The 13,301-nt window shown below is 36.4% G+C and overlaps 1 protein-coding gene across 6 annotated transcripts in view; it reads right to left on the reverse strand.

Moving 5' to 3' along the window:
• Positions 1-2,333: 2,333 nt before the first annotated feature.
• The window catches only part of SIPA1L2 (signal induced proliferation associated 1 like 2), a 126,330-nt gene continuing 115,362 nt past the window's right edge, over positions 2,334-13,301 (reverse strand). For 2 of the 6 annotated variants that reach the window (XM_039568696.1, XM_039568698.1), the window contains 5 exons: positions 12,758-12,889; positions 7,225-7,278; positions 6,176-6,299; positions 4,438-4,519; positions 2,334-3,568 (listed from right to left, as the gene is read on the reverse strand). In XM_039568696.1, the coding sequence (XP_039424630.1) occupies positions 3,422-3,568; positions 4,438-4,519; positions 6,176-6,299; positions 7,225-7,278; positions 12,758-12,889 (539 nt within the window). In that variant the 3' untranslated portion in view covers positions 2,334-3,421. The remainder of the gene's footprint in view (positions 3,569-4,437; positions 4,520-6,175; positions 6,300-7,224; positions 7,279-12,757; positions 12,890-13,301) is intronic. The other 4 variants (XM_039568699.1, XM_039568697.1, XM_039568700.1 and 1 more) reach the window with 3 other exon arrangements.

Genomic DNA, 13,301 nt, shown 5'->3' on the forward strand with positions numbered 1-13,301 from the left:
TTTTTTCCATACTGAAAATTGTTTTCCTAAACAACTGCTCTACAATTGGCTAGTTTACATTACAAATATTCTAAACATTTTCCCACATTACTGGATTTTAGGCACAAAAAAAGATGAACTATTTAGAGAATTTATATCGAATAACACACAGAGGACTTAAACAGCTTCTTTATAAAGCTATCACATGCCTAAACCAAATATGACTACCCTCTCAGGAACAGAAAAATACTAGAAATTATCCCTTATGTTTGTAATAGTGGTCTCAGAAAAAAACCTCTGCATAATAAAATACAGTGCACATTGTGATAAGTGCCTCAGTAAGGATCCCTTCAGTAAAGATCTGCATATAAATCTTGGTATGTCACTTCTTGGGCAGAAGCAGAACATTTTGTAATTTTGCTATGGTTAGTGTCTTTCCCTCTTACAGATGTAAACATCTGCATTGGTCCATATTTGATTTTGGCACCTCAGCACTGCACAGCATGGCTTGTGGTGCTGGGAGCACTTTGTTGACATTTTGAACACTTCCATATTACTGTTTTAATTCAGATCACAAACACATCTTTGAAGTCAATTTCCCAATAACCCCCACTTACTCGGCTTCAGATCATACAGAATGGTCTTAGAGCACAGAGCCTTCAGACAGAGCCAACCTAACATGATTTCAGCCACTAAAAAGCATCCAGTCACAGAACTGGACATGGAAGAGCCTGAAAGATCCCCAAAACCTGGGTCAGCAACATCCTGAATTTTCCTAGTGCTCCATACTTGTTGCTCACCTAAATGTAGTCTTTGCCTTCATGTGTCTAAACCAGGCATTTTTTGTGAGCAAAATGCTTCCAAGAGGATTATTCTTTAAAAACCCAGTTAATTAAAATACCCAATTAAATGTCCTTTACCTATGCCAAAGCTGTATTATGGTCTCTGATAAACATTGTATTTCCATGTCATAAAAACACTGAAAGCCAGACTAAAAATCTTTCCCCATGGTGAAGGTTAATTAAGGAAGAACCATGTGCCCCCAACACAACTGCTTTGGTCAGCAAAAGAAATAGGAGATCTGTAATCAAAGTTTTCTGTCACTTTTGGAAATCAAATATTTTCCGTTGGATGGGAAAACCAGAAAAAATTACTACTGAAAGTCCTTTTTTGTGCGCATAGTTGTAACTGCTGGTTTTCAATAACTGAGATAAAGAACTAAAATGAATATTGGACTATAAACTCTTATACAAACCTAATAGTGTCCCTTCAGAGCCAGCTTACCCTCAAGTTCATTTCAGTTAGCACAGCTTTTCAAGGGGAACAGACCAATCCGCAGAGAAACGTGTTCACAGACAAATTGCCCAAGTTGTTCAGCACTGCTATTTGGCAAGGTCTCCAGCCAGATGGGTTTGCTAATGACTTCTGTAAGGGCTTAAATCAGAAGTTAGTGTAACACATGACTGCCATGTTTAATTACCCTGTTAATACAGCTTAGTGGATACTGTTTGTTATGTAAAAGTCAGAGTTTTTGATGAAAAGTACAATACAAAATGGTCTTTTTAATTTCAGTGTAAGGATACCAAAGACTTGATTATCTGCCCATATACAACCTTTCCTAAGAAGAGTCTCTCAGAACAATTGTTACAGCAGTTACAGACATTTGTTCAATTTATAAAACATTCCTCAGCCAATGTGCACTAACAATGGACATGGAATTTTAGTTGCATGAGTTGAATGCATTTTTAAATTATTCACCAATTTTCTATAGGTTTGCCTGAATGCATTCAGCGGTCAAGAGGAAACTGGGATATAGCTATGATCTTGAAATGTCTTTTTCCTCAGGGTTACTCAAATATGCTCATTAGCTTAATTTCATTTTGCAAAGGTGTCCTTTCTTGGTGTAGACTTAAAGCTCAGTACTGTACACAAAACATCTCACATACGCTAACACTGCAATCAAATCCGCAGTCACTGGCACGAGAAGATGGCAAATTATTTCCTGCTACAACTAACATAAGGTAATATGAAGAAACTAGACCTCTTTCGAAAATTTTCTCTAGGATGTATTTGTCAGTAAAGAAGGATTTTTTTTTTCCTAGGCCACTAATCAATGCCTATGAACAGCCCAAACAGCTTTTGTTCAGACTGGTGAAGCCACCTCCTGGGTTCCAGGACTGGATGCACCAAAGAAATTAACTGTGATAATGGTGGCAACCCTTCCTTGGTAACAAGGGATCCTGACAGCTCTGAGGTGTTGGACTGTCTCTGGATGGAGAGCCCAGAAACTGGGCTGAACGGAAACCTGAGCTATTAGTGGTAAGAATGATTACAGATAATACAAGATAAAATAATTCAGGTTTAGATTTTTAACATTTATTAAAAAAGCAGGATGTATGTTCATTTCAAATTAAACAGTTAAAAATGTTAAAGCATACAAACAAATCGTGTACTAGCAGCATCCAATTGTTAGAATTTTCTAGAACTCCTCAGTACAGTCTTGGCAAGCTCAAAATATTACAACTTGCAACCAACTGACCTCACCATAGTGCAGATAAAACAAACTTTATAAAAACAACAATTTAAGGTTAAATAAGCTTAAATAAGGTGTTAAATACAAGACACTTGATCAAAGCTTCTGTACAAAGATAAACAAATTTGGCATTGTACAACTGATTGGCTGGCTCACACCATACATGATTTCAATAGTTAAGCAGTGTGACTGTTTAGCTGAACATCAACTATACAAAAGTAAGTGAAGTTGGGAGTGGGCTAACCCCAGTGAGCCATTTACAAGGCATGTGTATTTTTAGAAAATCAGAACACTGTTTATATTCAGGCACCATTTGTTCCTGCAAATAAATAATCTCTAATGCATCTGCATCCAAACTAGTGTTAAACACATCAGTGCTAACATTTTATAAACACAGCTCTGTGACTATTCACTATACCTCCATTCTTATTGCTATGACAATGTGGACTGTGGAAATAAAACTACTGTACATACAAAAAAATAGAGCACCTTTTAAACATTAAAGTATATGTCTGGTTATTCTTTTTATCTTACAATACTGAAGCCCAAGCTAATTTAAATTGCTTTAACATCTTCACCAGCGCACCTGAAATGCAGGAACTAAAACCCCAAATATTCCTCTTCAGGCAAGCCCCAGCCAGAGCAACTTCTAAAAATGTCTAAAATGACACTAAGGATTTTTTACATTCATCTGCACACAAACAAATATCTGCTATTCTCTGCTTTCTTCATATGAATTTAAAGTTCGATTGCCACAATTCTCTCTCCTTTTCAAATGAATAAAGCTGGATAGAGAATGTAGCAGAAACACCTAAAATGGATTGTGAACACAGTGAAATTATTACCCCGCTAATTCCAAAGATACAGCTGTTACGTTGTTCAAATAAGTACTTTGCAGGGCCCCAGCCATTAGGATTTTTTGTCTATCGTATTAAAAAACCATTCTGTAAATTTCCTCAGTTGAGCGGCTGCAGTTTGAGACTCCTCCTGAAGTCTCATGTTATCTTGTCTCAGGTGCTGTACCTCTGCTTGGAGAACTGCCTTGTCCTGTTTTTCCTGGTTGACAAAGATACAAGTTGAGCAAAGTGAGTAGTTGTGATGACAACGTTTATTTTTGTTGTTAATATTTCTATGCAAGTCATAACAGCTATATTTTGCTGAGCTCCCTAATTCATTCTGACAACTGTTAACTGAAAGTTAATTCCCCAAATATGCTCCAACTACCTCATTCATTCCAAGAAAATACTGCAAGCTAAAAAGAAAACTAGACGTTACTTTAATAGAAAAATTAAAGACGTTTACTCCATTTAACAAAAAAAATAAATCAAGCATTAAAAGCATAAGAAGCTTTTAGCTATAATAAATCATACGCGAGAGCCCAAGTTGTAAGTAATTGATTTCAAGCATATGTTTAAGGAAGAAAAATACCTACTTTCAAGATTTTTCCTTACGTGATTATTTTCTTAGCAAAAGCAGCCTCATTTCTGTTATCCTGGCATTGTCTCCAGCTCAGAATTTTGACAACAAATGAGGCACACATCAAGTCATTGCTAAGTGACCAAGATAAGACCACAAGGATGACAAAACCAGAGTGCTAACTACTTAGCAATGGTGCCCATATCCATATCCCTATCCTTTCCTAAATCCAAAGAACCATAAATGAAGATAAAGTGTTTCCTTTTTTCTGGGGTATGATTATTTGTAGGAGAGTTGTTCTGGAGTAAAGGCCTATAAACTACTTAGCCTCTGGCCAATTTCCTCACATAACTCTTCCCACAGGACCTTCTGCACCTCAGCGTTCTGACCAGCCACTGAGCTCTACTGTCTTGTTTAGCTGATGTACTTCTTTCAAGCCCTTGATGATCTGTGTGCAAAAATAAAACTACTAAAACTGGGGCGAGGTTATGGTGCTAATGGTCTCTTACCTTTCTCAGGTCAGTTTGTAGCTGCCGGAGGATGACTTCCAGCTGGTTGACTTTTCCAGTCAGAGTACTTGGAGCATGTTCCCTGTAAAGTAAACCACTACCTTCACTCTGAGTCAGTGAAAAACATTTTCTTCCCAGCTTTAGCAGAGTTACAGCTTTAGTAATAGTAAAGGAAACCAATCAGTTTAGGCATAGTTAGGAAAATAGAGACAAAACCAGCATCAGTAAAAGGCTATTACTAGAACATAAATCCAATCCTGCAATATCTGAAATATGACACTGCTTCTCATGCATATCAGGCAGAAGTTATAATGATTTTAAGAAGGAATGTTTTAGGAATGATTTGCGCATACCCTCACAGTGCAAGTCACACTCACTGATCCATGGTGTGCAGGCACGTTGGTTAACAAGCTGCTTTCTGATAAGGACTGTACTAATCTCAAGCAAGATGCAGCAACAATTACTGCAAACCAAAAGAGCTGTAAAGAGTTCTTTTGTCTGTTGTGCAGTAGTGTCATTTTCAGTAAAGGATAAACCTATGGCTTAATGGAGACAAATATTTTGTTTAAAGGTCAAAACACATAAAATATTGCCACAGGTTAATCAAATGCATGACTGAAGGAAAATACAGTGAACAGCTTCTATTTCCTGAATGACAATGAGCACTGTGGCAGACAGTCTCATGTACATTATAGATGCAATTAGCCACCACGTGAGTAATTGTGTCTAAAAGAGAGAAGGTGAAGAGAGGGGCTTTACATACAAAGCTGAATCAGCTGCTTCATGCAATTGCACGAATCTGACGGGTTTGCTGTGGCTAAAAGGGGAACATCTTTAAGAGTCTTTTGCAATCCTTACTGATCATTAGCCTGGGGAAAGATGTGGACTTAGAAGTCATTACAATAAATGTGCTTTACCATGTAAGCAAGCTAATTTGTGTAAAATTGGTTGAAATTAAAATGCGATCATCTAACAAGCAAGAAGACTTTTCCCTCCATTTCCCATTCTTCCATTCCTGCAACTGAAGAGCAAAACTAATCAAAGATGTGTTTTCTATTAAAGAATGGTGGTGGGCAGATTATAGTGCTGAATCTGTATAACAAGAATAATCTTTAAATTAACAAGCAGACTCCATACAGCAGGATATGTGGAGAGGGAAAAACAAAAATTGTCCCAGGGTGCTGGGAAGAATTTGAAGAATTGGGTAGTTTGGCATAAATTCTACAGTCCTCCATTACAGATTATCTTGATTAATTTACCGCTGTATAAAAGAAAAATTATGGGTTTGCAAAGAGCAAATGGTTGCAAAGGTAGGATAGACCCCGTTCCAAGGTTTGAGACATTTGCTGCAGATCAGGTTATTGCATCCTACAGAGTTGAGCTCCTGTTATTAGTTTTATTAAATGAAAACAGAAATAAATGTAACAAAAATTATTATTGTAGAGGAATACAGTGAGAAATTTGATTATCTGAAACTCTTCATCTAACCTTGATCTGCACTACAGACCTATTAAAGTGAGAGAGCTTTCTCTGACTATACTACATATTTTCAAGATAAAGCTTCTCAGAAATTGATTCGAAGAAACAACATTTTTCAGAATTAAAGAAACTATCAGTCAAGGCAAGTCTGCCATCAAACAGCTGTGAAGCATGCATACAGGCAATTTGATTTGCAACATTAAGAGAAAACCTTTCCTTAAAATACCTTTGTAGGAAATATGCTTTAATTCTGACATACCCAGCATCCTCAAGAAAATCTTTTCCATCTGGGGGACTCTCATCCAAAGGTAATTCTTGTGTTCCTTCCAAGCCCTGAGCTTGCTGCATATCATTCAAGGTGCAAAAAGATGCTACTCTCTGATCTGTAAAAAAGTAACATAAGGATACATCTAAAACTGGACAAAATGAAAGGCTATATTACAGCCATTATCCTGGTTCAGTTAGCGAAATGGATGTAGGCTTCTACATCTCAGCTTTGAGGATAATCAGCAGATGTATGTACCAACTAGCTGGCTTCCCCACACCTGCATCCAAAGGCAACCCCAAAGCAATTTTTTATGTCTATCAGCAGTATGACAGTTTTGTCTGGACCACATAATGCTGATATGAACAGTAAATTGGTCTTAATGAAACATGCAGAATACCATTTTAGAATGACAATAATAATTCAGCAAAAAGATTTGCAGTTTTTCCATGGACTTAAAGCCCATGGAAGATTCCTCAGAAATCTTCGCTGTTCATTTCATACAGCTTTACTATCTCAAGCATTTGCAGAAGCTGATGGTAATCTGCATACTTGAAAACCAATAAATTCACACTATTTTTATCAATTGAGTTTTTATTATAGGTATTACTACAGCACTCTATTATCTGGAGTGAATTTCACTAGAAAATATTCTAACAAGCACAGATGTAATTACCTATGGATATACAGTGTGGTTGCCAAAATACATCAGTCACCACATAATAGAAGTATGCCATGCAGATCATCATTGCACAGAACAGGAGTAAATGATGCATTCATTAGGATTTAATTTGTCTTCTTTAAAAAAAAAACAACACCAAAATCCATATTCTGTGGAGATTGATTTAGCTTATTTCTGCCAAACAAAATCCATGTCTGTAGGCTTGTATGAATTCTGGTGACAACATGCCTGCCTTGCCCTTTCTCCCCTTGCTCTGCCACCCCACCAGGCCCAAAGCTTGCATTATCATGCAAACGTGCAAACATAGGAAGTATTAAAAAAAGTTTACAAAAGGCAAAAGTCATCAATCCCAGACCATCACCTAGAAACGGCGTGTGATGACAGAACGGCCCAAATTCTTCATCTGAGTCAAAACCTGGAATAAGATTTAGAATGTTCCTATAAACAAGACAGTCCATCTCCACTGGAGCAGCTGTGGCCCTTGTGGCAGCGCACACAGTGGGATGTTCCCCGTGCAATTCCTGCTGGCACTCACTCCCAGCCCTGCCAGGCCATTTCTACACAACACCAACATTACAGTAAGCACGAGGTGTCACACCCCATGTCTCTAACAGCAACACCCAGTATTGAGACACAGCATGGCAACTTGGCAGGGTACATGAGAGGACAATCCTTCAAATTCTTAAGGACACAAACAGTGAATACAGGCCAGATGTCTTCAAATAGGAAGGAAAAGTCCTACCAAACAAAAATAGGAAATCACTAAAAAGCTCTTTGTCAATTTAAAAAATCCCTTCAGCATAGCATAGATTGTCAATTCATTCTATAATACAATGAACAAAAGTTGCATGCCTTATTCTGTCCAATTTCAAAGACTGCAGCTCATTTCCTCTGCTTTTAGCCTGATTTCTGACTACTGATGCATCTCAGCAAATATGAACATGACTTTTCCATATGTGCTGACAATAAGGTAAGAATATAATTTTAAATGCATAATCAATGACATCATTTACAGATTTGAAACCTACTAAGTTAAATAGATTTACTTAGTAGGGATAAATTAAAATTAGTTTCCCAGATCAAACGCACTATGCAGGCCAGAAACAAGACAATGTAAACAAGCAGTCTGAAGTAGATAATTATTGATTTCAACTTCATACTATTAACTTTTTCATTACAACAGCTGGTTTTTATAAAGAAAAGTGTATTTGTGGTATGGTGTTGTGGACCTACATTCTGCTTCCTCCAAATTACAGGGACCCCTCCTATTCAATTGAAGCAATATGTACATACTAAACAGAAGAAAATACATGTCAATCTCAGAGCTCTTATTTTTGACTGAGATGTCCCTGGCAAACTCCAAATAGAGCCCACCCATAGAAAACTATTTGCAAAAAATATATTGGTCTTTGCATCAAAAATTTAAACAATTGACTTAGTAAGACCAAAGATGAGACAATTTTTTTAAATTTTAAATTGTTCTTATTCACAGTAACAGAGTTGTACAGTGTAACCACTGAGAATTTGAATCTCGATTTTCATTGTTCCAGACTGCTAACAGAGGCCAGAAAAAACTTCAGGCAATTTTGATGTACTGGAAAGCAGAAAAGGCTAAAATAGGTATAGAGCATTAAGTCACTCTGTCATTGTTAAGGTAAAGTCTACCCACAAACATTCACTGACATATGCATTGAAGCAAAAAGAGGCATGCATGCCCTACAAATAACCAAACGTTAACTATATATTGTCATTTTTTCTTTTTCTAGCAGTCTAACACACTACTTGGGTTAAAATAATTATCTGTCATGCTAAATGATTCACTTATTTCTCATTATATTATGTGTAGCATTACATTTAGCTATGAAGATTTTAAATCAAAGTATTAAAATTACATTACTTATAATAGCACAGATGTTTCTGCAAAGATAAATTTGCATTAAGAAACACTGCATTTTGATTGGCACCAGTAGACGTTCATAAAAATCACCTGGAAACAAATCAGGAATTGAAACCACCAATTTTAATGAACAGGGACATCAGAAGGACTATCTTAGGCTATTAGTGCTCACAATATGATTTATCGAACACTAAACAGCTTTTTTAAAGCATAATAAACCCAGTTTGAAGTAGAACAAATAGTACAATGTTCTATTAATAACAATATTCAATATTGTATTTGTGTCAGTTCCCTTTTGTAATTACAGTAGCAGGTATAGACATCCAAAAACGCTTCTTCTTTTGGTCCCCAAAACATGGAAAAGATCTAAAATGTCATCAGCAACATAATACATATGTTGAAGGCGAGTCCTTCTTCCCTAACTTGGAGATCTATTTGAAAAATACTACAAAAAGAGAATACAAACATTAATTCTCTTATTTTCCCTTCGTCTTTTCTGGGATTTCTCCTTTCTCAAATTTGGCTTTCCAATTTATTCTATAAATCCCCATATCTTTATCTTTACTCAGTTGAACATACTTTCTTTTTTTGCTTCTTTAATTTTTCTTTCCAGTTCTTTAAATTCTGCTTTTTCACCCCTACTGTCCTCCTTCTTTTGCTGTACAGTCATACAGTCCTATCTATTTTTTATTGTTTGCTTCAGGGGTGGATACAAAAACATTACAACAGAGTGATTTCCATCGCATCAGCTGCTCCCTGGTTACTGTCTCTCTGCAGTTCCCAACAAAATAAGAGAAGGGAACTGGAAGTAGTCTATCCATGTATGACAGAAATGGAAGGACTCCCCTTGCTACTGACTGGACTGATGTTAGCATGCATGCAAAATATCCTCTCTGGAGAAATACCAGAGTCAAAACTATGTCTTGCTAAGGAAGGCAGTGCAGAGTGTTAAAATAATGCTCCACTGTGCTCCAGCTTACAGGTGCTGACCCTTCACAGAGGCAGCTCAAGCAAAAACCCTTCCCTGATGCAGCTTCTGGAGCCTGTGGAGTTAGTGCATGCACAGCTCCCCATTACACTGTGAAGACCCGTTTTAGGAATAACAGAAGATTTTCAGAAAAAGTTTGAAGTAAATATTCAGCTTCCCACAAAGGCTCTTGTCAAGCAAATGCAGTAAAATTAAATCCTGACATAGTGAAAAGCATTGTCACCCTACTTTCAAGTAAAAACAAAACAAAAGAAATAAATAAAAAAGAAAATAATAGCTTCTTCCACCCTCATGGACCACAGTTTAAAAACTGCTGTTCCACATGGGACCAAGGCTTCAGTTGAGTAAAAGCTAATACTAATAAACAACCTTGTCCACTCTTCTTCTGAGACGAGGAAGAAAGTGAAAAAAACTACTGCTCTTGTTACACCCATAAGTAAACTTTGAGTATGGATGATGGCAGCAAAAATCTTGCTACTGAATTTGATTCTTAATCCAATTGATGGCAACAATATAAGCACCTAAAAAGTCTACATCTAACATTAATCGAGATAGAATTGCTTTTTAAGACAGACAGATGAAAGGCCCACATTAGGGATGTTGAACTGATCAAATTATATAAATTGTCAACACAGAATCTGGAGAGATCACAAGAGAAAAACTCTGACCTTGGAATCAGATTGGTAATCCTAATAAACTGATAGTAAGAAAAGACATTGTACAAAGAAAAAATTAAAATTAAATCTAGTATCTAGGTTCTAGAAGAGAACACAACTTCAAAGTATCAGGCTGGCAAAGTCAGACTAGAGGAAAAACTCTAATTTCACAGATTCAGTATTAAAAAGTTATTATGTTTTTAGTGGTCCTTTCCAGTGAAAGTGGGGGAGCAGGTGTTTGCTTACTTTTGAGGTTTTTTATATGGACCTATATGAAATGTGATCCCATTTCCAGCCAGTTTAAAAAAAAGATAAAAGCAGCTTTATATTCAGAAGTGGACAAACTTTAGAATCATCCACTCTCTTTTTCACATTGATGGAATGCAGAATAGTAGTTCCAAGCTATTTTTAAATAGAAAGTTGAAGCAGCTTCTAAGTCAACAACATTAAAATACTTATGAAAACTGCACTGTTAATTCATATCCAACACATTCCCTTTCAGTGATCTTTTATGACATGCCTATCAGTTATTCTTTTTAAAATAACTTTCAAATTGCAAGACAGGATAAAGTTGAGTAAGGGTTTAAAAATTCCACTTCTTGCAAAAGTTTCTAATTGCAGCACTATGAATTTAGTCAAAACATTGTATAAATCATCTAACATATACACAGATGTCTCTACTGTAGAGTCCTAAACACAAAAGAATTATATTCCTTCATACAAAAATAGGTTAATATTTACTACTCAAATTCTTACAATCCAATAAGCAGCTTCTATCTTACAACTCAGACCACCAATTCTTCAGCATTATCTACAGATTATCTAAGTTATCTGCAATTAAAACCCAACAAGTGAATACCTTTCCTCCCTAGGATAGAGCACTGTGGGTTAGCTATCTTGTTCTACTTCTCATTCTCAAATTCAAATGTAATTACACTTACATAACACTTACCAAAGTGAAATTATTTTCATCATGATACTAGGTAGTAAAAGGAATGAAAATCTATTAGTTCTCAAAGACAGCTAAAAATACAGGAGCATAGGTGGTACAGAATGATCTTTCACTCAACTGAACTGAAAATTTTTATTAGCATTTAGAAATATTCTTCAAGTACAAAGTTGCAGAGCTAGTCATTTACTGATTCAAATCTTTTTTCAGTAGTTTAAGATGTCAGTAACAAATATCAGGGTGTTCCCTGAGCAATCAAACGTAGGAATGCATGGGAAGAGCTGTCAAGATTCTCAGTGTCACAGTATTTCCTGCCAGCTACCACAGCCATGTTTGAGTAGTATTGAATAGTAATGAATTCGCATACAATTAATCAGGTCAAGAAATGATACAGTTCTTCAAATTCCTAATCATTGCTGTTGGTTTGGGTTTTCACAATGCCACTTAAATTAGTATAACAAGCAGTTCTGAAGAGCTTTTGGTGAAAGTGAACTTTTATCACTTCATACTGTGGGAAGGCACCAGGAACCAGAAAACTGATTTCCAGGGTTTAAAAAAGTTTAAAAAGACCCAAATCATTTTAAAAAAGACCCAAATCACTAACTTGACAACCAGTTTTCACAAAGTTAAGACCTGTATCTTATACAATGATGACTGTGGTAATGTCATCCTTATTCACAGATTACATTCAGTAACTCAAGCAACACCAGTTAAGAAACATCAGACATTTTAGGACAGCACAGCAACCTAAAAAAACACCTCTCAAACAAGAGAACACAAACACTCAACCGTGTATATTCATATAAACACTGAAACCAGCATCCATTTTCTCTGTTTAGACATTAAGTGTAAGTTTAGCTCCCGGAGGCGGATGAGGTTTTTTCCATGGTTAATCTGGTTCCATAATTTAATAAAGCAAACCTGGTCTATATCCTGCATCTCAAGTCCTGCTACTGGAAAATATACTGTACATTTCTCCTGGTCTTCAAGGGCTTATGAAAACTGAGAGGGACTGCAACACCGTTTGGACTACACATGCCGGTTTATAAACACAACAAAACAAACCCAGGGAAGTGTTACTCCCCATTTCATTTTAAACATCTAACTTGAATGCTTTGAATCTCTCCTTCAAATAATTGATTTTTCAATTCATTACAGAAGGAACTCATCACTAAAGTGGAGGAATTGCATCTAAAGCGGATATAGAGAGTAACATGAAGACCCAAAATTTCAGGGACAATCTTCCACACTGAGAATTGATACTGCCAAAAGAACTAAAGGGCTACAGAGGCAAACACTGGATTTTTGTAATTCAGAATGTGGCTATACAACAGATATTAAAAAAAAAAAAACAAAACATGTTTGTGTACTGAACATTGATCTTTATTCAAATTTTCCTGTTACCTTCAAACGCTCGTGCAGCATCTACCAGGTGAGACCAGTCTAGCCCTGTGGCAGTGTCTGGCAGGGGCATCAGGCCAGGATCATTGAATTTGGCTTTATCAGATAAGGACCCATCTGAGAACCAGAATTCATCTAAACAATAAACAAAATAATTAGTCTTCCTATAACAATTATGTGCAATTAATTTTGAAGCTACTATAATGATCTGTAAAAAATGTATAAGCAAAAAGTGCTTATCTTCATTTCTCTTGTGTCTGTCTTTTCCTGTTCAATACTCAGTATGCGTGGAACAATTTCTAAATGCTGGCAAAGTAAGATGGGAAGGTTTTAAAGGGGTTTTTTTGGTGCCACTTTGCACATGACATGTCCCTCACATTTTCGTACGGACACTGTGTGAGTAGGCAACATCCATTCTAAAGCATAGCATATTAAACCTGGGCACTGAGCACAAAAGTTGCTAGATACACAAAGTTATATTTGTGAAACAACATGCAAGATATTTACATGCACAGTTTTACTCTGAAACGGAAAGTATTCCTGTTCC

This window comes from Corvus cornix, chromosome 3, assembly GCF_000738735.6.
Source record: "Corvus cornix cornix isolate S_Up_H32 chromosome 3, ASM73873v5, whole genome shotgun sequence".
Classification (NCBI taxonomy): Eukaryota; Metazoa; Chordata; class Aves; order Passeriformes; family Corvidae; genus Corvus; species Corvus cornix.